General features: G+C 39.1%; 2 protein-coding genes across 3 annotated transcripts; one reads left to right on the top strand and one right to left on the bottom strand.

Moving 5' to 3' along the window:
• The first annotated feature begins 258 nt into the window (after nucleotides 1–258).
• LOC131722980 (tripartite motif-containing protein 16-like protein) lies at nucleotides 259–25,170 on the top strand. Its single transcript, XM_059016227.1, has 7 exons — nucleotides 259–535; nucleotides 860–1,266; nucleotides 21,695–21,790; nucleotides 21,974–22,207; nucleotides 22,362–22,521; nucleotides 23,282–23,347; nucleotides 24,450–25,170. The coding sequence occupies exons 2-7, from the start codon at nucleotides 1,183–1,185 to the stop codon at nucleotides 24,980–24,982; spliced, it is 1,173 nt and encodes a 390-aa protein (XP_058872210.1). The 5' UTR covers nucleotides 259–535; nucleotides 860–1,182; the 3' UTR covers nucleotides 24,983–25,170.
• LOC131722979 (tripartite motif-containing protein 16-like) lies at nucleotides 4,271–10,075 on the bottom strand. Of its 2 annotated transcripts, XM_059016225.1 has the most exons (6): nucleotides 9,673–10,074; nucleotides 9,277–9,510; nucleotides 8,963–9,122; nucleotides 8,357–8,413; nucleotides 6,799–6,864; nucleotides 4,271–5,741 (listed from the first exon to the last, which is right to left on the bottom strand). In XM_059016225.1, exons 1-6 carry the CDS (start codon nucleotides 9,796–9,798, stop codon nucleotides 5,209–5,211), a joined length of 1,176 nt encoding a protein of 391 aa, XP_058872208.1. In that variant the 5' UTR covers nucleotides 9,799–10,074; the 3' UTR covers nucleotides 4,271–5,208. The 2 variants fall into 2 exon arrangements, with proteins under 2 accessions (XP_058872208.1, XP_058872209.1); XM_059016226.1 differs by lacking the exon at nucleotides 8,357–8,413 and having other exon boundaries at nucleotides 9,673–10,075.
• Nucleotides 25,171–25,367: the final 197 nt, after the last annotated feature.

A 25,367-nucleotide genomic window follows, 5' to 3' on the forward strand; every position in this document is an offset into this window, starting at 1 on the left:
GATGTTTTTGCAGAACTCTGTGTGCAGGGCTTCTATTGGGTGTTTATCCCATTTAGTGTAATCCTGCTCTGTGAGCGGACCCCACACTTCACTGCCATAGAGGGCAATGGGTTTGATAACACTTTCAAAAATTGTGGGCCTTCTCTCTTAGTGCATTCTCTCTCTCTCTCTCTCTCTCTCTCTCTCTCTCTCTCTCTCTCTCTCTCTCTCTCTTAGGAGTGTAAGAAATGACCATTATAATTGGCAGAGACTGTTTTCCACAACATGTCAGTAGTGTCAGGTCTTCAAGGCTGCATCACAATGAATGCTTTTCTCATTCTTTTGAATAGGTTTGAGGTCATTCTTTTTAAAAACATTCATTTAAAAACCTCCACTCATTGAAGTATTTACTGTAGTATTATCTTTCCTTTTGTTTTATCTGTCAAGTCAGTACCTGTATGTCCCTGAGAAGAATGGAGAGTGTCTCCGTGTGACCGATGAAGAGGAGAAGACTGCCATTCTCAATGAAGTTCACGCAGGACACTTCGACTCATGGGTGTGTGGACAAGGGGGTGGGGGGAGCCCCAGAATTAGGAGTTATTTGTTTTATTGTGTTGGACAGCACACGTGGAGGGGTGATGAGGAGATGGACCACAGCCAGGCTCTGCTACGTAGACAGTACCCACAGGTGGGAGGTTTGTATGCTGTCACCAGCCTGACACAGCTGACCTCCTTCAGCTCACCGGCTCAAGGATTTGTACAGATTCTCAATGTGTCTGGCATTCACTGGGTCACGGTAAGTAACATAGGCTGTGAGGAAGGTACTTTAAATGTGTTTGACTCTTTGGGAATTAATAATAAGCATGATTTCCGTTCCCAGGTCGTATCACTGCTGCAGTACAGTGGAAAGACAGTTCGGATCGGGTGGCCACATGTACAGCAGCAGCAGGGATGGAGTGACTGTGGACTGTTTACCATCGCAAACAGCCTCACACTCTGCATGGGTGGAGATCCAGGTAAGTTATGTTAGGATCAAAAGCAAATGCGTGATCATCTTTTTTCTTGTTTTGTAGATGGATCTCTTCCTCCTTTCCCGAGCTGTGAGAGAACCCCCCTCCCAGAGGTACATTTCTGTGATGTGGAGACCAGACAGGATTGCACTGGAGCTGATGGTGGAATGCGGGAGGTGTGGTGAATGGTTCCATGGCCAGTGTGAAGATCTACAGCCAGATGACCTCATCAGTATGGAGGTGTGTATGTGCTGCATTTGCAGAGTTACACACATGGGTAAGCATGGTAAGTAAAGGTGAAACAGGTTTATTTTGTTTTTTACTAGATATGTTTTTTGTTCATTTTATACTAAGCATTCTATCTTAGTATATTATACTAACACTCCAATGTGGCAATGCCTGTCAAGCAACATTACCATCATTTACAGCTATTTACATGTGTATTGTTAATAAGGCTCAGTGTCTTCAGTGTTTATTTTTCATGAGCGCACAAACTACTTATTTTAAAGAATTTATTTTTTTCAGCAGACTCTGATTCTGTATTGAGACCTTTTTATTTGGAGAAATATTGCAGATGCTTTTGCACTTTCATTTTTAATTGGTATTGTAGTCTTAGTTTCTGAGCTACTGAATTATTGCCTGACTTGAGTATTTCCATGGCAGAGATATCAAAAGTAAACTGGATGTCAGTTCTAACACCCACCTTGTTTAATGTAGTTATATTGAACCAGCGGGGGAGGGGCTGATTCACTGTATTGAAGTGAAATTGTGCCAAATAAGGTGTGTGTAACATGATATAAAAGTACAGTAGATGTAATTCTGAAGTGATAAACAACTTCACATTTTACGTGTACATGTTTCAGACATTAATGCTTCAATTTCAAATTCGATTTCCATTCCTATTAACTGATATTAGACAATGACATATTATAAAAGTTAAGAGTATGAAATGTCCGTATGATTTACTGATAACACATATAAATTGGTGATGTTATTTTTAGACAGGCAGCCTCTTTAAAGTCCTTCTTTTTTTGTGGGTTATGTGAGAAGAAGGCATTTTAAAGTTCTGTTAAACCTGCTCCTAACACCCCACTCCATCGGTCAGGACCTTGACGTGGTGAGGGTTTTTTTTTACCAAAGCTGACCTGCAGTATAGTTTGTTTTTCTCACTAATGCTTACGCATTAAGTCCTGGATAGCACGTTACAATGGAAATATGCAATCTGATCATGTACCTGTTTTATTGTGAAGAATACAGAAAATAAAGTTTGTTACATTTTTCAACATGTTGTTCCTTTTTTGTGAATGTCTTTCTGGTTCGGAATACTACACCTGATACACAAATGATTGAGTTCAGATTTCTGCTCGCCCTGCAGCGCTCTGTTAAGGGTTCCCCAGCTCCGTGAAGTTGGCCCTCCTACAAACAGCACAAACGGTGAGTCATATCTCTTTCGTTTGTGCCGGTTTGTGCCGTTGAAACGAACGTTTTTGCTATCATTGTTTCAACGATTCTTTTTTTAGGGCAGTGACGTCACTCAGCCCCCCTACAATGTCGGAACTGAACCAAACTTCGTTTGTGCAGTTGAAGCTAACGTTACTGCAGCTGTGTTTTTAAGATATTAACGATTATTTTGTTGGGGAGTTATGTTGTCATTTTTTAAAAAAAAAAAAGAGTAATCAACAAGACACGAGAAATAGACATGCATGTATGTGGGGGATGATTTTTCGCGTTACAACGTCACAGCCCTTTTTTAAAATGACTTACCTCTATATATCAGCTCATTGGAAATATCTAAATCAATATGTGCTGAAAAACTTCTGGATATTTTTTTTTAATTTCTAGACTTTTACTTGAACTGATTTTCTTAAAAAAATAAAAAATAAATAAAATAAAAACACAAAACAAACAGCTACACAGTAAAACCCCTCGACCCCATACTGTACTGTGACTAGTGTTACACGATGCCTTGACTTTTTTCTACATACTGATAATAATAATAATAATAATAATAATAATAATAATAATACCATTCGTTAGTGCTATAGGTCAGGTGGTTAGTGATGTGTTTCCAGAGTATCCCTTTAAGAAGGGGCGTGTAAACAGCACTAGGGGAGTAATTGTACATATTGGGGTTTTTCACGGAATATCAGTATTCATAATGTACTGGCAAGAGGACTGAATAATAAGTAGAACTTGAACATTTTGAGATGAACAAAAAGCAAAAATATCGCAGCATTGTGTGTGCATCCTCAGTGTACACGTGTTTCAGATTCATTACACTGTGAAACAGTACGTGAAGGACACACTTTATCTACACTTCGCTAAAAATGGTGTTCGGATCTCGCTCTGTGCGGGATAAAGCTGTGCCAGTGATGAAGGAAAGACTGGACTTTCTTCCGTTGCTATTCATATTTATTTTGTTGGTGTTCACTTGTGTAAGCAGCGTCGCTTACCGAGTGACATATTCTTATCGAAGAAGTGTCAATACATATTGAAGGAAAGCAGCAGTAACGTTCATTTTGCAGCACAAACGAATGAGACAGGTTTGGTTCAATTCCGACATTGTAGGGGGGCTGAGTGACGTCACATTGTAGGGGGGCTGAGTGACGTCACATTGTAGGGGGGCTGAGTGACGTCACTGCCCTAGAAAGAATAATCGTTAATATCTTAAAAACTATAGCAGCACAAACGTTTGTTTCAACGGCACAAACGCATGATATATGACTCATCGTTTGTGCTATTTGTAGGGGGGGCAGCTTCACGGAGCTTCAACAGCTGGGAGGATTCAGGACTGTACCTGTAGTGTTCTTTGAGCAGCTTCACAATAGTATTACCCTGCTATCATTGGCTCCTTCAACTGGCAGGCAAACCTTTGAAAGATACAATAGGCTGAATCGCTCTGTTTTTTTCTTCTTACATCAGACCCAGCAGTCACTGGACAAAGACCTGTATGAAATAGACTGGTCTGCTGGTATTGTTTAGTTACAAAGACCTGTATGAAATAGGCTGGTCTGCTGGTATTGTTTAGTTACAAAGACCTGTATGAAATAGGCTGGTCTGCTATTATAGTTTAGTTACAAAGACCTGTATGAAACAGTCTGGTCAGCTGGTATAGTTTAGTTACAAAGACCTGTATGAAACAGGCTGGTCTGCTGGTATTGTTTAGTTACAAAGACCTGTATGAAATAGGCTGGTCTGCTGGTATAGTTTAGTTGAAGCAACACTGTGTGGTCATTGTTTTATATATATATATATATATATATATATATATATATTATATATATATATATATAAACAGTCTTTAAAACAGCGCTTAGAACAGTCCTCAAGGTTGTGTGAATAGCTCTACATTTCCCAAGTGAAAAGAATAGATTACAATCAGCTCTGTGCAGCTGCAGTTTGTCCTGAAGAGGGCGACAAAGGCCAGGCTTAAAACATGTTTCTGCTTTTCCACTGTGGGCAGATTGCACATGTAATGCAATTTGATTGTGATTTACGAGATCCATGGAAATGTCTTCTTTCTTGTGATGATATTTCACTCACATTACTGTTAAAATAAGCAAACAATTATAATATTGACACTTTGAACTGCCTGACGAGTAGACCCAATGCATCTAATTAAATGCTCATTAGAGTAAATATGCAACCATTTTCAGAGATAATTTAAAAACAAAATTATAATAACAGGAGGAAAAGGCATCTTGTACCTATTGCTTTTCTGTATAAAGGTATGCATGAAGCCTCACGGGTTATAGATTTGCAAGATGTACCTAAATCCCAGATAGTTCAGCAATATACTATAAATGTCCATTTGAGACACACAATCCCATTCGAAACAAGAACATGGATTTCTGAGAATCTTGCCTGTCATGTTTTTCAAACCTGCACATTTGAGACCAATGTAGCCAATAGAAGTGCAATATAGGAACACATTGTGGAATTATTTAGTGAGCTACAATCACCTTAAGAGATACTTCTCATGCTCACGACATATTGAACGTTTTATGCTGAAACAGCTGTCCAGGTGTGAGTGTTTACAATTACAAATGTTACGCCCCAAGCATAAAAACAAATAATTCACCTCGTTTCGCTCTGCAGATGGCGCCGTTTTACCCCCTTTCATCCAAAGTTGTGTCAGATTGAACATTCCCTTCACCCGAGGAGTGGAGAGGACAGACAGGGAGTTCAATACAAAGGGTTTCTTACAACACAAAACAGTCTAGTTCAGCTGGCAGATTGTTACAGTGGAATCATAATAATGAAGCCTAAACCCAGGATAGAGCGGCTCAGTGAATGTGGTTTGGAATCTGTGCAGGAGCGTCATTGTGTCAGAGACGCCATAAAAGGACAGCGTGCCGGCATTAAAGTCCAGATACACTCCTATTCTGGGGGAGCGGGGGGCAGTTATTGCAGTGTGATTGTTATTGTGCCGGGCAGTGTAACTGGAATCAGAGCAGTACACACTCCAGGACTTGTCATTGAATCCAAGGAGACAGGAATGATCCCCTCCTTTCCTGCTGATTCCTTTATATGTGACTCCTATATAAGCCCCTCCCCCCCTCCACTCAATCTCCCAGTAACAGCGAGTCCCAGACAAACCCTCTCTGCAAAGCACTTGGGGCCAGCTATCAAATGTCTCTGGGTGATGACAATATCGCTGGGTCTCTCTCCTCCGAGTCACCTTTCTGTTTCCTTCAGACAGACAGAGCTCTCTATATGCTGTGTTGGGGTGCAGTGTGAGCTGACAGGAATCTGATTGAAGAGAAGAAGATGGGTAGAGGAGAGACGGTTAGAAAAGTCAAATCACTGAGAAAATCTCCACTAGGTCTGAATGGTACAGAACCAACAAAAAGACAGAAATACATTACAGCAGGTTCTTTTAATAATGGCTGTTTCTGACATGAGGCTACAGCTTGAAAACAGAAGAGGCATTGAGATACGAAGGTACAGAAGGGAGTAATAGGATTATGTGTATTATTTTGGGGGATCCCTCCTCCATGTTCTCTCCTCCCTAGTCCTCCCTCCTCAATGATCTCTCTACCCTCCTCACTTATCCCTGCTGTCTCCTCCCTTTTCGCTCCTCTCCGCCACGCTCTCCTCTCTCCTCTTCCTCTCAGCTCCCCCCTCCCTCCTCTATGCTCCCTGCTACTTTATTGTGATGTTTAAGGTTGATAATCAATGGATTTGATCTATAATTCTTACTTGAGATTTATTCCTGACTGGATAAGTTATCTCTTTTTATTTTCACTTGGAACTAATCAAATGCAGCTCTGCATACAATTACAGTTCACTTAATGTTCCTACAGGGTATGTGTTGCCATTTTACCCACTCAGACCCCTTGCTTACTAAATATCTTCAATAGAATATCATCCACTCTTCAAATATCTGTCTAATATTTTAATGAGCAATCCATCCCACAAGTGCAGTGATACTGCAATATACATTTACTACCAGCACAGGATGACTGGGAGGGATAGCTGTTCATTTTACCCCACAACTGGTTTCACATGCATTGTACATGTATTAAAAGATGGGATGATTATGTATTCAGGGATACCAAGATATTTAGGGAGAGAAAGGTCTGAGTGGAAAAACAGGCAACAAATGCCCCTCCCCCAGTCATTCTGCATGTATTCATCTGAACCAATACTTGTTGGAGAGGAGTATAGATTAATGGCTTCACAATTACTAATAAATAATAATAATTGCTGCCCTCAAGCTCCACCCCTCCCTGTTCTGTAGTGTTAGCTCTTCTAACAATGGAGTGACACATCTTTCAATCAAATGTTTCAGTGCAAACAGACTTACATTTTAAAAACTCAGCTCTGTTCCTTGGCTGTGGAGCCTGCAGACTGTAAACTGCAACTTCATTCACTGGGCAGAATAAAAGAGAGAGAAATAGAATTGAAACATGTGGATTAATACACAACACACACAAGACTCCAAACAGCAATCTGCCATGCTCTTAATCTTTAAACACAAAGAACATCTGTTCAGTTTATCAGTGTTTGCTCCAAGACTTAGACTAAGGGTCAAGATGGCCCCCTCTCATTTTTAAGGGGACATTTTCTTCAGTGAGGGGGTTAATATGTTTGAGTCAGAACCAACCACTATTTCTTATTTGTGTTTGTTTGTTTTAAATATGCCAACAGAGTTTACTGATCTTTTGTTTCTCAAGAACAAAAAATAAAACTTTAAAGCTGTAGATGCAACCAAGGTGTCTCTACAATACTCACTGTCACTGTTGGGGAAAATATTATGAAATGTGTCACAGTGACGCTGGTGTATCACTGAGAAGAGGACATTCATTGTACCAAGAACAGGGGTTTGCAATCTTTAACCTGAATACCCCTTTCCAAAAAATGTAGTCCACTGCGTATCTGTGTGTGTGTGTGTGTGAGATATATATATATATATATATATATATTAAAATCATGCCGTTATAGGCCTACTGGTGAAATGACAAAGAGCCGGTCGGTGCTTAACACATACTGTATTATTTTGGCCCTGAATTTTAGCATGTTTTGCAATAGAAGAGACATTTCACATCCTTTTATAACGTTACCGTTGGCTACTTTTTTATTATTATTTTATTTTTTAAATCAATGATGCGGTTTTCGTTTCACAAATCTACTGCCCTTTGTCTATAAAGTGTACTGTATGCAGAAGCACACATTCCTCCCATGCACTTGCTAGGTCACTCCATATCTCCAAACATCAGACACAGTTTCTCTAGCAAATAGATAAGTTTACAGCGGATGAATTTCACAGGATTTTTAAGCACAAATATAATAGCCTACATTTCAACAGTCACTGCCAAAGCTGATTACTTATTCTTCCAGAAGTAATAGTCGGGTGTAACAGGGATACAAGGTTATATTGTGCAGGGGCATGTTGTTAACAAGCCTGATGCTGTCGTCCAGGCTTTACTGTGAAACTGACTGTAACCAGGGAGGGTGTGAGCGCATTCTACTGGACTGGAGAATAAAACCACGGGAGTTTAATTATGAAAACGCAAGTGTAAACAAACAAGTAAAAAAGATGAGCCTGTCGTCAGACATGTCATGCTAATACAACATGCATTCATTTGCTGTGTTGGTATTGCGTCTGGTCTGGGAAGGGGGACACACGGGCGCGTTAAGAGAAATTCAGCGGGGCATTTCTTTTTTTATTTCGGGGGGGCATTGGTGTGAACACTGTATCAGGGTAGTGAAGGACCCAGCTAACTGCACCCTCATCAGGAATCTTTCACACAAGAATTAATCTAATACATCTCCAGCCACTCTTTCACTGAGGCGCTAGGGCCTTCCAAAAAGGGAGAATGTCTCTGTATTAAAAATGTGTATTACTGGAAGAAAAGCCTTACCTTTGAAACGTCTGTCACTGCTCCTAGACCCCAGGGTATAAACTGCTGTTTCATTCACTAAATAAAATACAGAAAACTGTTTTAAACCAAAGACTTTACTGTAGAGGATTTGGAATACAAACATCACCTCCAATTCCTATAAATCTTTGATAAGAAAGTGCAGGACTATAAGTTAGCATCATATATGGAATGAATGTGTTGTTTAATGTTTGAATCCCTCTGTCTGTTTGAATATAATATATATATATATATATATATATATATATATATATATATATATATATATATATATATATATAATTATCAATGCTATTGTGTTGTTTTCTCATGTAATGTCTTTAGAAACTCTCTTCCTTCCTGCTATCATCACTTGGGATGTCACTGTAAATGAGGTGGGGCGTTTCAACCTGGGGAAATCATTTGAAATAAAACATCTCCTTCTACCATCCTCTCTTCTCATTCTTCGCTGCTGCCTCCCTCCTCCCTGCTGCAATATTCATTTAGACAACAATCTGCAAGAGGTCTTTATTAATGCCTTGCAAGTCCTGTCCCTCCTCAAGCCATGGTCTATTTGAGAAATATCTACCAAGGGAATCTCACACCAACCTGTTGTGGTTATTTTTACTAATTCCCCCTTCCAGAAATCCTCAATATGGTCTTTAAGTTCAGATACAGCTTTCCTCACAGCCCCAAGAGAGATGTCTGTATTGACAGTAACGCTGGGTAAGTCTCCTGCTTCAGGAGGGGCACAGAGAGGCTGGAAATTCTACAACAGGAAAGTGGAGAAAAGGAGTTTTCAGTGAAACAGAATGGGGTCGAAAACATTCCTGGGGAAAAGCAAGGATTCATTCAATTGGAGGGGTTTGTCTGAAACCGTCCCAGTTATGTACTTGAGATTTTCTAACAAGCAGTGATGTTACCTGTAGAAAATGGAGGTGATCCTCTGTCTCTGAAAGCTGTTTCAGTTCAGCGTTTCTCCTCCCTAGCTCAGCAATCTCCTGCTCCAGTTTCTTCATGCGTCCTTCAGCCTGATTCACTGCAGCCTTCTCGTTAGCTCCAATCAGCTCAATAACCTTAGTGTGGATCTTCTCAATGGATCGGATCAGCTCAGTAAAGATCTTCTCACTTTCCTTTATTTCTATGCATGCAGATCTCTGAGTGAAAGAACACAGTAGAGGAGACATGGTTAGAATTGATATCAAAAACACATCAGGCATAGACAGTAAACTTCTGTAGATGTGTTCCAGTCCATCTGTTAATAATAATAATAATAATAATAATAATAATAATAATACCCCCCTCTTGTTAATACCCACTTTCAGTGACTCCACAGCCTGTTTCAGCTCTTCAATTTCTTTGAGTCTCTCCTGGATTCTCTGTTGTATTTCTGTCTGTGTCTCTCCCAGCTGCTTCTGTGTAGAAACACAGTGACACAGTGACATTTCTGATGGGGCATTGAGTGATATCCTGTCACATGCAACACAGGATATTTCAGAGCAGGCTGTGTTATTCACACCTGTCCAAGTAAAGGTGTTATGTCCTATAAGGTTTGAATAATACAAATACTAAAATAATGGACATATTGAGAACTTTGCGACCTTATCAATCTCAATTTCAAAATATCACCTCTGTTTATCCTGCAAAATGTTATGAGTATACCGAAAAACTAAAAAATACTTACAAGTATTATGTACATTTTTAATTATTACAACATGAAACACTCCAGCTCTCTGAACAAAAGAGACACACTCATTTACACTAGATTAAAACTCATTTTATAAATTACCTGAGATTTTCATATTTTTTCACATTTGGTATTTGACTTTAATTCCAATAGATTTTTTTTTTATTAGACTGTTTTTAATTGTTCTATTTTTATAAACTGGATTTTTATTTTAGTTTTTCAAATTTTACAATTAAACTGGATATTTTATTTATTTATTCCAATTGTATAACATTTTTGTATTTTACTTTAATTGTTCTATTTTTATAATTAGCGTTTTATCTTACTGTTTTTCAAATTTCATAATTAATACCTAATGTGTATTTATTTCGTTTTTATAACATTTTGTAGTAGACAGTTTTTCATTGAAAGGTTTAATTATTTTTTGTGTGTGTGTGAAGTGCTTTGGACATGGACATGTTAAATATCACAGAAATGGTTCAAACCCTTACCTGTTTCACACTCCTTTCTTTCTCAGCTGAGACTGTATCATGGTTCTTGTGATCCTTGTCTGTACACAACAAGCAAATACACGTCTGATCGGTTCTACAAAAGACCTCCAAAACCTTTTGGCTTCCTCCTCTCTCGAATGCTAGGTGCGTAATTGCTGAAGACACGCCTCTTTCATTATGATAATATCCGGTGTCAGACCGGAAGATCCCTCCCGCGCGGTAAAGGGAGCGCGCCTGAGGCTCGTGCTTCACGTGCGCGGTTGTTTCCGGTCCGCGCTTCATCTTGCTTACCCCTATTATTATAATATTGGTAAATTGAATAAGGGTGAGATTGAGTTTATATTGAAATGAATGTGAAGTGAAGCATTCTTATTGAGTACATAATAATAATAATAATAATAATAATAATAATAATAATAATAATAATAATAATCTGGATTTCTGTCTTTAATTACTACGGGTATCGGCACACCCTCACAGTACCCCATACCTAATCATCCATGGCAAGACTCATATCAACCTGTAATATTATTATTTTTTTTTTCTTAGAAGAAAAATAATGTGTTAACTAATTAAAAAGTAGGCTATTTTAGATGTGGGTAGTTTTATTATTATTATTATTATTATTATTATTATTGTATTACTTGTATTGTAACACTTGAATGTATTTGTATTTGCTTGCGATTGTAAGTCGCCCTGGATAAGGGCGTCTGCTAAGAAATAAATAATAATAATAATAATAATAATAATAATAATAATAATAATAATAATAATAATAATATTATAGTATTTTACAGGGTAAAAAAATCTAATTAACATAATTCAGAATTGGTTTTATGTTAATTGGTATTAGAATCAATCATGCTGTATATTAATATATTGTCGCGCTTCTCAGGAGGCTGAACACTGAGACTCGCTTTCTTCTTGTTCAAATCCTTGTCTTTATTCTTGACGCTCGCTCAGCACGCTCCAGAGTCCACAGCTCCGTCCGCTTCTCAGGATTCAACACTTTATTCACCAACAACAGAACAGAACCTTAGCTCCACCCCTTATTCAAATCAGGGAACCAGAGCTCAGCACACCCCATTGGCCTTCAGCCGCACACTAGAATCATTCAACACACACATACTAAGATATTAAAGATCAGAAATGTAATATTAAGAATATATAGATGATATAAACAATACTTTAATCAACCTATTTTCAATTGTATTTCTTTAATAAAAATATTTACATGCAGATATTGCTGATCAAATTTAAAACTAATCAGTTGTGTTGATTAAAGTGCAAATTGAAAATCATATTTCTTATATTAAAAACTTAAATACAATCTACTTTATTAATTTTAAATTAGTTTATGTATTTTCATAGTGAAAGTAAAATTCTTTGACAATCTGACAATCTTTAGCTTGTATTTGAAGACGGTGCTATTATCTTTTCAGACGCACCAATATATTTAGAAAGCGAGGGATCTGAGTGGGTAAAATGGACAGAAATGCCTCCACTTCAGTTCTCAATTGTTTTTGGAGGGGAGGGGAGTTTTCTTCTTCAACAAGGAGAACAAGTGGAATAACAAGAACAAGCTTGTTTCCATGTTTAGACTGTCCATTTCTCCTGATTTATCACAGTATTAACAATGTGTTTGACTGCTATGTTAGAGTGTCTAGTTCTGTACAGGAATATAAGAAGGATGGAACTCCAGTCATTGGAATAGTTGTGTCAATACCCTCGATTCACCATGAAGTGTGATCCTGGGCTGGAATCACAATATGTGCTTCTGCTGTTTCTGTTGAGATGATACAGAGACAGGGATGGGTTTCACAAGAAACGAAACTTACCAGTGTTTCTGAATTCCAGGAGTTATATAAAGCTCTAAGAGGCAGGGTTTGGGACTGAGGCCAGGTTTAAACAAGCAGGCTGAGCAGAGACTGCTGAATCAGTGTGAGAGGGGCGGAGAGGAGAGAGTAGGACAGGAGTTTGAGAATGGCACCCTCTGTCACAGCGCTCCTTCAAGACTGAAGCTTTCAGTCTTTGAGATATACAAAAAATAACAGTATATTAAATCAATGTTACTATGAAGGCGTTTCTCAGTGTGATTGAGATACACGAATGTCTTCACAGGTATCAATTGAATTGTTAAAGGAGAGTGGAGAAGAACTCGGGGTAAAGCATCGACAATCACAAGCCCTGCTTCTGTTACACAGCAGAGTCTGCAGAATTGGGGTTCATATGCAGCCGACTGATTCACCCAGTCAGGAAACAGACAAATATGAAACTGTATCCTGATTCTTCTCAAATCAATTAAACAGTAAATCCATCTGTTTCTGAAGCCAAATCCATGTTAACTAACTTATTCACATGTTATGATGGTAACTGCTAATACGGAGCCTGTGTAATAAATAATCCATTCCTTACTCAAGCTTGTTTTTTTATTGTCTTAATATCAATACGGTACAATCCATTTTCAACAAATTGAGAAATACAAATCTGATGCTTTATAATGTTAAACTGGTGACCCTGAAGTCAGTCACTAGGTTACTAAAAATATCAATTAGACTAAACAATTAAAATCTCAGCGGAAACGTATTTGTTAATAATTCATTACACAAGGCTGTAATGTGTGAGTTTAGTTATGGGGTCTGATGGAAGCGCTTCTCTTTTCTGGTTAACGACATGCGCAGATACACCTGCTTATAAAATGCGGTCTGATATACAGTCTATGCAGCGCCTCATAAAAAAAAAAAATACATACTGATTCGTGAAATTAGTTCCTCCATTGAATGTGCTCTGACTGATTTTTCTAATTTTCTTTAGGAAACATTACGAGCTGTGGCCGCTAGGTGGCACAAAGGGCGTCTGACAAATACATGAATAGTAATAATAGCAAATCTGAACACAACACTTGATGTGAAATACAGGGATACGTGTTTTTAGTTTACTGATAGAGTGTCTGAATGCATAGATAATATAATTATTCATCAGTAAATGAAGTCAGAGACGCTCAAACACTCACCCATGATCTGATGCGTCACGGTCTTCAAAAGCATTTACAATAAAGAAAATAGATCTGTAGAATGGCATCGGTAGTAATACAAGGTAAGTGATGACCTGCGCACAATAACATGGATAATAATAATAATAATAATAATAATAATGTTGCACTATAAAATACTTTAAACAGTTAATAAACAAAAAGGATCCAGGAAGGAATTTGTAAAGAAACACGGTTGGGATTGCATATATAAAATGATTAACAATAAAATAATCGTGTTGAAAATATCAGACAGCTCTTCTGACAACTGGAGATGCACCGGCTTCAGATTGGACTTCTACTGCTACCAGAATCACGAAAAAAAAATACTACAACTGTACAATTACTACTACTGATAATGAGAACAACAACACTGCTGGATATATAGGGATGTTCAATAACTCTGCTCTATAGATTTCACAAGTCCAGCCTTTATTTTACATCAGAGTTGCCGGAGGTCAGGGTGGTAAACTTTTATCAAAGCAAGCACTGTTTTGTAATGGGACCGCCCATCTCTAGTGTGTCCAATAGGAATTCGTGGGCGGGGTCATGTATTTATTTCCAGTCTTTAGGATCGTTTCCAGGTCGCGTCGGGTGTGGATGCAGCTTCAAGGTGCATGTTTAGTATAGTAGGTGTTTCTTTCAACACTGCACATTTGAGACCTATATAACGAATGGAAGTGCACAGCAGCTGAGATTCATGGGATTATTTTGTCAGCTCCAATCCCTATCAATGTAAGTTTGTGTAAATAGCAGCTCACAATACTTGCCATGTCAAAGGCATGTCAGTGTAGTTTCTAGCAGATTCCTGTATACAGTAGAATCCTGTTAGCTGAATCGCGTTGCTGAAATTTATGGTAACACTTTATATGAAGGTGTCACTTTTAAATAGTTTATTAACATGTTATAGATGCTTAAAAGATGAGGTTTAATGTTTTTATAATGCATTATAGAACAAGTCATACAGGGTAGTAACAGCATTTACTAATGTGTTATAAACACTGAATAGATGATATAAGAAATCTGCAATAAATTAAAATATAAAACTGTATATTAGCTGTAAACAAATCAGGACAAATCACATTAAACACACATGATTTACACTTCATTGTCTGGGTCATTTAATTTGTATTTTAAATTAATTTGCTTATAAAACAGAAACACCTGCCATAGCAGTGTCGATATGGTGTAGGGCCTCCATGGGCAGCCAGCACGGCACTGATTGTACATGGCAGGTAGCGATTCTGCAAGGTGCTTTTTAAATTGTGCTGGAGGGATACGGGACCATTCCTCAATGATTACCAGCTTCTCATTCCTTCAGGTTGTGTTGTATTGGGGGTGGAAATCTGCAGTCAAGTCAGAATGGCCCATACACAGAGAGAGTCACATCACTTTAGAGACTGTTCTTTGTGAAAAATACTCAGTAGTAATTTGTGCCTTCTTGAAAACAGAAGCACCTGCCAACCAAGCACCTCTTATCAGCCCTCTATCAAAGTGTGTCAGATCTGTGTTCCTGTGGTCCCATCGTGGTTATAGAGCGTTTAACCTCATCTCATCTCACGACAGGAGACAGAATCTGTAACACAGAGCATCACACAGCACTGCCTGTTGCATAGTCTCATCAGTAAGTGCTTGCAGATATACAGACACTCCCCAGCTCCACACTGTATCACTGCACTAAAGGGCTTTCTCTTAGAGATTATGAATAATGTAACGGATGTCAGATTTCATGTTATTGTGACACAGCAGGACCAGTACACTCTCTGGTTATTTCTTTTTGTTTTCCAGTCTTTCTTTTCACTCTGAGTTTTTATCCTGCCCAGAACGGTACTTTGTTTCCTCTCCCCACTGACTTCCTTCCTGTGTCACAGGTAATAGGGCCCCCACTTGAATAGGGAGAGGAAACCAAATACGATCAAGTCTGGAAAACTAAAATAATGTTCTGATCAGGAGAGATCTCTTTATAAATCTATTGTTAAGGTTTTATGTATAAACAGTGTGTAACCCCAGCCAGGGATTTGACAGCACGATTTTCTGAAGCGGCAGATGAATTGCTGGCAAACACTCTCCAGCTGCAACAGGTGTCCAAAGTCTTCATTGTATCACTTAGATTATAGGAATGATTTTATTGTGCAATGTAAACTTTCCATTTGGCACAGCAGGTCCAGTACATGCTGGTACTATTTCCCCTTGTTATTGTACCACAGAGCTGTGCTTTGTTTCCTCTCTCTCTTCACTTTGTTTCTTCCTATCTCAGGACCCCTCTGGAGTCTTGCACTGGGGTCTAGGGTCCTATTACCTGTAACACAGCAGTGAAGTGAGAGGGGAGAGCAAACCAAGTACTGCCAAGTCTGGAAACACAAAAGAGAAGAGAAGGTTGTTCTGTAATGAGAGGATTGGAGCGTCTCGGTTCAGACACGTTTAAAGGGATCCGGGTTGCAGAACAGATCAGTGAGAAACACTTCAATGAAAGCAGACGGTGGAAACGTTTGGAACGATAGCGTTTATTTTGCTTGGTTTGCTTCGTGAGGATAAGGAACGACAAGGAAATAGAAAGATATCCGAAGTCCAATTCCAGTGCACAGAAAGTAAACAGAGTGCAAAGTCCTGTTTCCTCAGCTGCTGTACCCTCACCTCGTACAAACAGGCACTGTACCTTGGGAACTCCAGTTCAAACAAGGAGAGTAAATCAGCTTAGTTGACTTTACCAGGACAGCCCTGCAAAATAAGCAATAGCACAATATAAAACAGATAAGGGTGCAGAAACACTAACCAGCAATCACAATAAATAAGGGTGCTTTCCATACACGCACAGACGTGTAGAAACGTCACCCTGTCTGCTTGTCTGTATTGCTGTCTGTATCAATCTACGCTCCCCTCCAGTATTGGGGCAGATTGATAAATGCACAATAACTGGGTCTTTTGCTGTGGAACTCAAATGCAGAACTCAAATGAAGTGCCGTGTTTAAAACAATAAGATCCCAACAATGCTTCTGAAGCTCTTTCAACTCATTCCTGGATAAGGAACAGATTTACACACAGCTCAACTCATTACTGGATAAGGAACAGATTTGCACACAGCTCAACTCATTACTGGATAAGGAACAGATTTACACACAGCTCAACTCATTACTGGATAAGGAACAGATTTACACACAGCTCAACTCATTACTGGATAAGGAACACATTTACACACAGCTCAACTCATTACTGGATAAGGAACAGAGTTACACACAGCTCAACTCATTACTGGATAAGGAACAGAGTTACACACAGCTCAACTCATTACTGGATAAGGAACAGATTTGCACACAGCTCAACTCATTACTGGATAAGGAACAGATTTACACACAACTCAACTCATTACTGGATAAGGAACAGATTTACACACAGCTCAACTCATTACTGGATAAGGAACAGATTTACACACAGCTCAACTCATTACTGGATAAGGAACAGAGTTACACACAGCTCAACTCATTACTGGATAAGGAACAGAGTTACACACAGCTCAACTCATTACTGGATAAGGAACAGAGTTACACACAGCTCAACTCATTACATCCTTCTTATATTCCTGTACAGAACTAGACACTAACACAGCAGTCAAACACATTGTTAAAACTGTGATAAATCAGGAGAAATGGACAGTCTAAACATGGAAACAAGCTTGTTCTTGTTATTCCACTTGTTCTCCTTGTTGAAGAAGAAAACTCCCCTCCCCTCTAAAAACAATTGAGAACTGAAGTGGAGGCATTTCTGTCCATTTTACCCACTCAGATCCCTCGCTTTCTAAATATATTGGTGTGTCTGAAAAGATTATAGCACTATCTTCAAATACAAGCTAAAGATTGTCAGATTGTCAAAGAATTTTATTTTCACAATGACAATAAATAAATAAACTAATTTAAAATGAATAAATAAGGTTGTATTTAAGTTTTAATAAAATAAATATGATTTTCAATTTACACTTTAATCAAAACAATGTAATGGTTTTAAATTAGATCAGCAATAACTGCATGTAAATATTTTTTATTAAAGAAATACAATTGAAAATAGGTTGATTAAAGTATTGTTTATATCATCTATATATTCTTAATATTACATTTCTGATTTTTAATATCCTAGTATGTGTGTGATGAATGATTCAATGTGATTTTTGCTTAGATCTTTATTTGAAATGCTTACTAACTATTCCAGCAAGAATTGCCTCTGAAAACTCTTGTCCAGGCTGATTGTGTGGAAACGAGGTGGGGAAGCATATTGGTGGTGCGCTGGGCACTGAAGTCCACAGGGTAAGCATTGTGCACTGCAGCCCGTGCAACAGTCATACGCTTCCCCACAATCAGCCTCCAGGAGTCTTTTCAGAAGCAGTGTTTGCTGGAATAGTTAGTAAGCATGGTGAATAAAATCTAATCAGAAACAGCCATAGAAAATCCTCATCAGGTAAGAAATGTAAAGAACATGATGACGTTTAAACCTTTAACCTCAGTGTGGTCCCCATGAGTGTTCATTAATATCTATCTATCAGGAGAGTTTACAAAATGAGCAATTGTATCTGTTCATGAAAACACAGCAGCATGGCTGATTGAAATGAAATCTGTTTGAAATGTTTGATGAAGGGGGTCAGGAGGTGGGGTCCTATTACCTGTAACACAGGAAGGAAGGGAGTGAACGGGGAGAGGAAACCAGTGTGGGGGCTGCAGGATCAATGGACTTCACCTGAGTCAAAGAGAGTGGAAATAAAGAAGTGTGGAAAACAAAACGAGCAACAGCAAAACAAGAAGGGACTTGAGAGAAGGATGTTCTGCTGATGAGAGGGAAGACATTGTCTGAAATGAATAAAACAAATAGTGCACAGATTTGAAAAGTAGGTCCCTTGATTGTAAGCTTTGTTTGAGTGTCTGTTCTGTATAAAATGGTTTTAACTCATGAAATCATCACTGTAATAAATGAGTATGTCAGTAACGTACACACCCTGTCTGATAACACTAGAACATGTCTAGTTCTCATAATATACAGCCTCCCCTGGACTGGAGGGACCACCCTTCACGTTCTCTTAGGGGGGGAGAGCAGTCAGACTCTGTGCCTCAAGCTTGCCCTGAACTGGAGGGAAGAAAGCAGTTGGTGCTCAGAGACAAGTTTGTGGTTGAGGACTAATGGACTTTGAGATGTGGATTAATGCCCATGAAGATCGAACTCCACCAAACTCACTTCACTTGTGAACTTCTGAGGATTCAGACCCACACAGAAGTGAAGGTCTAGTGCAGTCAAATACATACTGTAGCTATAGAAGGGTTACTGTGACAATGCCATTCTCAAACTCCAGTCCCACTCACAACTCTCTCCTCTCCGCTCCTCTCACACTGATTCAGCAGTTTCTGCTCCTCCTGCTTGTCTAAACCTGGCCTCAATCCAAAATCCCCCCTCTTAGAGCTGTACACAATTCCAGGAAATCAGCACAGTGAAGTTTCTGTTGTGAAATCATCAGTCTCTCTACCTCACTGCAGCAAGAATGGCTTCAAACTTGTGGTCAGAGGAGCACTTGAACTGTCCAGTGTGTCTGGAGATATTGAAGGACCCAGTCACTACAGCATGTGGACACAGTTACTGTATGGGGTGTATTAAGAACTGCTGGGATCAGACTGATCATACAGGTGTCTACAGCTGCCCCCAGTGCAGAGAGACCTTTACCCCAAAGCCTGTTCTGCGCAGAAACACTGTGCTGGCTGAAGTTGTGGAGAAATTCAAGAAGACAGGACTCAATCCTCCTCCTGCTCAAAGTTATGCTGGACCTGGAGATGTGCCGTGTGATTTCTGCACTGGGAGAAAGTTCAAAGCTGTGAAATCCTGTTTGACGTGCCTGGCCTCTTACTGTGAAACACACGTCAAGCCACACAGTGAGGTTACTCCATTAAAGAGGCACAAGCTGATCAATGCAATTGGAGATCTGGAGCAGAAGCTTTGTGCTGAACACCAGAAGGTTTTGGAGGTCTTCTGTAGAACCGATCAGACGTGTATTTGCTTGTTGTGTACAGACAAGGAACACAAGAGCCATGATACAGTCTCAGCTGAGACAGAAAGGACTGGGAAACAGGTAAGGGTTTGAACCATTTCCTTGTAGCTATCCTAGAAGATGAGAATTCCCAGGGATATTTAATATGTCTGTTTACTAGGTTATACAGTTTCACATCAGATCAGATTTTAATTGTATATTAAGAGCTATTTAAAGAGCCCTAGTTTTTTAATTGCTCTTTCTAAACTATGATGTACTACAATGTATTTCAGGGTGTAACAGGGGTGTTGTTATGGGTGTGGCTATCGCTGATTGACAGGAGAGACACAGGAGGTTTTCTTTGATACAAAAAAACACAAAACATTCAAAACAAAACACTGCTCGAAAACAACTAGAAAATAAAAGTTAACCAAACAAGAAAGGAGGTCCCGCTCCAGGAACAGTCTCCCTGACAACTCCTCTCTAGACTTGGGTGGGATTAAAATCCTGGATTTGAATATGCCCTGCCATATCTAGCACACAATTGATTATCAAAAACATTATTTACAATCAAACAAAAACACACTATTTACACGTGCAGGACCTCAGCCCTGCCTCACAGGGTAAGAAGGATTTGTTCAGCTGTTTTGTGGTGCATTGGAATTTGTAGTGTAAAATTAGCATGATTTATATTCCTAGTGTTTTTATATGTATCTTGCAACTTAATAAAATCATAGATCAGTTTCATTGTTTAAGATATTATAGTTTAATTAGTTAAACTTTTTAAAAATGACATTCCCAGAAAAGTCAATCACCTAATTTAAAAAAAGCAGAAAAGACGAAGATTAATATGATATACAATATACAAGATTAATATGATATGGAGTAGTGTTTAGGGCTCTGGACTCTTGATTGGAGGGTCGTGGGTTCAGTCCCAGGTGGGTGACGCTGCTGCTGTACCCTTGAGCAAAGTACTTTACCGAGATTGCTCCAGTAAAAACCCAACTGTATAAATGGGAAATTGTATGTAAAAAATAAAGTGATATTTTGTAACAATTGTAATTCACCCTGCATAAGGGCATCTGCTAAGATATAAATTAATAATATTAATAATATACAAGATTAATATGATATACAATATACAAGATTAATATGATATACAATACACAATATTAAGATGATATACAATATAAATCAGGCAGAAAAAATAGCTTAATTTGGTGCGTTAAAACACATTTTTACATGATTAAAACAGATATGTTTAAGTTATTTTAAAACGAAATTTAATAACCTATTTGGGATTTTGTTTGTTGAAATCTACAATTTCTTTCGCTCACCCTACTAGTCCCCTCTTTCCTTTGCTCTCTTCCACAGTGAAGTCCTTCTGCTCACGGGATCATTCTTCTCGGGATTTTGTGTATTTAGGCATTTTTTACACTGATTTCATTGTTTTGTATCAGGGCTGTTTTATCTGTGTTTATCGATTGAAAACGGAAATCAGAAGCCCTAAATATCCATTAAAGAGAAAGCTGCTTCAGTTTCCTAGGTGCTTCACCAAACAAACATGTAACACATGCTAGATCAGCCATCATTCACTGTTACTAGTATGAAGCACTACCATCCAGTGGACAGCTACTGTGGATCAAGTGTCCTTTTGTATTGCTGGCAGCTGTGCACTAGATGGTGCTGTATCTTACTACTATACACACATGTTGTCTGAAAATGCTGCCTTTGTCCAAGTTTAAACCACCTCCAAGGAAGTTTTCAATTTAATTCAGCTATCACATTTAAACATGGATTAAAATGAGTGGTGCAATTTCATTATATTTAATCTTTTAAATGTTTAACCTTGGATTAACTTTAAACAAGGATTACATATAAATCCTGGTTTAAAGTTTTATTCAACATGATTCAAATATAATCCTTGATTTAATCTGGGTTAGTGGTTAATCCACGCTGGTGCATTCGACCCTGAGGGTATCTGTTTGCATAATGTGTGTATCGTTAATCTAACTCCATATTAAGGGGAAAGAGGTGTGAAAACACAGCCTGCTCTGAAATAGTCTGTATTGAGTGTGACAGGATATCACTCAATGTCCCATCAGAAATGTCACTGTGTCACTCTGTTTCTACACAGAAGCAGCTGGGAGACACACAGACAGAAATACAACAGAGAATCCAGGAGAGACTGAAAGAAATTGAGGAGCTGAAACAGACTGTGGAGTCACTGAAAGTGGGTATTGACAAGAGGGTGTCATTATTATTATTATTATTATTATTATTATTATTATTATTATTATTATTATTATTATCAACAGATGGACTGGAACACATCTACAGAAGTTTACTGTCTATGCCTGATGTGTTTTTGATATCAATTCTAACCATGTCTCCTCTACTGTGTTCTTTCACTCAGAGATCTGCATGCATAGAAATAAAGGAAAGTGAGAAGATCTTTACTGAGCTGATCCGATCCATTGAGAAGATCCACACTGAGGTTATTGAGCTGATTGGAGCTAACGAGAAGGCTGCAGTGAATCAGGCTGAAGGACGCATGAAGAAACTGGAGCAGGAGATTGCTGAGCTAAGGAGGAGAAACGCTGAGCTGAAACAGCTTTCAGAGACAGAGGATCACATCCATTTTCTACAGGTAACATCACTGCTTGTTAGAAAATCTCAAGTCCATAACTGGGACGGTTTCAGACAGAACTCTCCAATTGAATGAATCCTTGCTTTTCCCCAGGAATGTTTTGGACCCAATTCTTTTTCAATAAAAGCTCCTTTTCTCCACTTTCCTGTTGTAGAATTTCCAGTCTCTCTGTGCCCCTCCTGAAGCTGGAGACTTACCCAGCGTTACTGTCAATACAGACATCTCTTTTGAGGCTGTGAGGAAAGCTGTATCTGAACTTAAAGACCATATTGAGGACTTCTGCAAGGGGGAATTAGTCAAAATAACCAAAACAGGTTGGTGTGTAATAGATTCCTTTGGTAGAGATTTCTCAAATAGACCATGGCTTGAGGAGGGGCAGGACTTGCAAGACATTAATAAAGACCTCTTGCAGATTGCTGGCTATATGAATATTGCAGCAGGGAGGAGGGAGGATGGAAGAGGCAGGAGACAGCAGGGAGGAGTGGGAGGCAGCAGGTAGGAGGGAGCAGGGAGAAGAAAGAAAGGAGGCAGCAGGGAAGAATGAGCAGGGAGGAGGGTAAATGGAGGAGGGAGCAGGGAGCAGGAAGGAGAGAGCATGGACGAAGGAGCAGGGAGGAGGGAGCATGGAGGAGGGAGCAGGGAGGAGGGAGCATGGAGAAGAGAGGAGGCAACAGGGAGGAGAAAACTTGGAAGAAGGAGCAGGAAGGAGGGAGTGATGAAGCAGGGAGGAGAGAGTGATGTGAGGATGGAGCAGACAATGACTGCTGTATGTTTGATGCACAAGGCTGTCCTAATATGGATACCGTACTGTTGGGTAAAGATATGTGATGGAGAGGAAGAACACAAGACTCCAGTGCAGTGGCAGACGTGTTCACATTGACTTTGGCTGCTGCACCGATACAGAAGGAATACATATTCATTGTAATCGTGAACATCTTGAAGTACGGATTTTTACACCCTGAAATGCCGTGAATAAGCCTTGTTTCTTTTCAAATTGCTGTTTGGAGTCTTGTGTGTGTTGTGTATTAATCCACATGTTTCAATTCTATCTCTCTCTCTATTTTTTCTGCCCAGTGAATGAAGTTGCAGTTTACAGTCTGCAGGCTCCAGAGCCAACAAACAGAGCTGAGTTTTTAAAATGTAAGTCTGTTTTCACTGAAACATTCGATTGAAAGATGTGTCACTCCATTGTGAGAAGAGCTAACACTACAGAACAGGGAGGGGTGGAGCTTGAGGGCAGCAATTATTATTATTTATTAGTAATTGTGAGGCCATTAATCTACACTCCTCTCCAACAAGTATTGGTTCAGATGAATACATGCAGAATGACTGGGGGAGGGGCATTTGTTGCCTGTTTTTCCACTCAGACCTTTCTCTCCCTAAATATCTTGGTATCCCTGAATAGATAATCATCCCATCTTTTAATACATGTACAATGCATGTGAAACCAGTTGTGGGGTAACATGAACAGCTATCCCTCCCAGTCATCCTGTGCTGGTAGTAAATGTATATTGCAGTATCACTGCACTTGTGGGATGGATTGCTCATTAAAATATTAGACAGATATTTGAAGAGTGGATGATATTCTATTGAAGATATTTAGTAAGCAAGGGGTCTGAGTGGGTAAAATGGCAACACATACCCTGTAGGAACATTAAGTGAACTGTAATTGTATGCAGAGCTGCATTTGATTAGTTCCAATTGAAGAAGTTTGGTAAGATCGAGGAATTATAATGAACAAAACAATCAAACAGCAAGAGGGTTTAAAGGGTTCATAAGGTCCTTTGTATTTTATTGTGTTGCATGTTCCCATGTGTTGCTACAACTGTTTACGTGAGGTGTGTGTATTGTTTTAATTATTTTTATTTTATTTACATTTTGACCACTTTTTTATACTGATAGATGGCTTCACATGTAACTGCATGGGCCTCTCAGAACTACATTTCCCATCATCCTCCTGCTCACATATGTAATTGAGATGGAATTACCAGTGAGCAGGAGGATGATGGGAAATGTAGTTCTGAGAGGTCCATGCCGGTCCACCGGAAGCCATCTTGAGGCAGGGAATGCAATTTAAAAGTTTAAAAAAGTGGTCAAAATGTATTTAAAAAAATAATTAAAACAACACACACACCTTCCATAAACAGGATGTGAGGATGCAGCAGACAATGACTGTTGATTTTCTCAGTGATTTGACTTTTCTAACCGTCTCTCCTCTACCCGTCCTCTTCTCTTCAATCAGATTCCTGTCAGCTCACACTGGACCCCAACACAGCGTATAGAAACCTCTGTCTGTCTGAAGGGAACAGAAAGGTGACACGGAGGAGAGAGACCCAGAGATATCCTCATCACCCAGAGAGATTTGACGTGTATGACCAAGTGCTTTGCAGAGAGGGTTTGTCTGGGACTCGCTGTTACTGGGAGATTGAGTGGAGTGGGGGAGGGGCTTCTATAGGAGTCACATATAAAGGAATCACCAGGAAAGGAGGGGATCCTTCCTGTGTCCTTGGAATCAATGACAAGTCCTGGAGTTTGGAATGCTCTGATTCCAGTTACACTGCCCGGCACAATAACAATCACACTGCAATAACTGCCCCCCACTCCCCCAGAATAGGAGTGTATCTGGACTTTAATGTCGGCACGCTGTCCTTTTATGGCGTCTCTGACACAATGACCCTCCTGCACAGATTCCAAACCACATTCACTGAGCCGCTCTATCCTGGGTTTGGGCTTCATTGTTATGGTTCCTCTGTAACAATCTGCCAGCTGAACTAGACTGTTTTGTGTTGTAAGAAACCCTTTGTATTGAACTCCCTGTCTGTCCTCTCCACTCCTCGGGTGAAGGGAATGTTCAATCTGTCACAACTTTGGATGAAAGTTAGGGGGTAAAACGGCGCCACCTGCAGAGCGAAACGAGGTGAATTATTTGTTTTTAGCAACGAATGGATTTCATACGAAGTAACTGTATTTAATTTATTTTTTAAGAATTGTTATGTTTTATATATATTTTAGAAAATGGCATCCAATACTCAGTGCTGTAACAGTTTTTAAAAAAAGTGAACTTAAGTTTGCTTTATTGTGTGTGTGTTTTTGTTTTTTGATTTCCATAAAATGTTTAATATTTCAGATTTTAGTAATGTGATTTAATAAAAAAAAAAAA

Source organism: Acipenser ruthenus, chromosome 52 (genome assembly GCF_902713425.1).
Source record: "Acipenser ruthenus chromosome 52, fAciRut3.2 maternal haplotype, whole genome shotgun sequence".
NCBI classification, from domain to species: Eukaryota; Metazoa; Chordata; class Actinopteri; order Acipenseriformes; family Acipenseridae; genus Acipenser; species Acipenser ruthenus.

What these genes read in the sequence shown, in the direction of transcription:
- LOC131722980 (XM_059016227.1), top strand. Translation starts at nt 1,183, where the DNA reads ATGGCCAGTGTGAAGATCTACAGCCAGATGACCTCATCAGTATGGAGG. An exon ending in AGACTGTGGAGTCACTGAAA is followed by an intron (nt 21,791 to 21,973) that starts GTGGGTATTGAC and finishes TCTTTCACTCAG; the next exon opens with AGATCTGCATGCATAGAAAT. An exon ending in ATCACATCCATTTTCTACAG is followed by an intron (nt 22,208 to 22,361) that starts GTAACATCACTG and finishes TTCCTGTTGTAG; the next exon opens with AATTTCCAGTCTCTCTGTGC.
- LOC131722979 (XM_059016225.1), bottom strand. Translation starts at nt 9,798, where the DNA reads ATGTCACTGTGTCACTGTGTTTCTACACAGAAGCAGCTGGGAGAGACA. An exon ending in ATCACCTCCATTTTCTACAG is followed by an intron (nt 9,123 to 9,276) that starts GTAACATCACTG and finishes TTCCTGTTGTAG; the next exon opens with AATTTCCAGCCTCTCTGTGC. An exon ending in CAGTGACAGACGTTTCAAAG is followed by an intron (nt 6,865 to 8,356) that starts GTAAGGCTTTTC and finishes TATTCTGCCCAG; the next exon opens with TGAATGAAGTTGCAGTTTAC.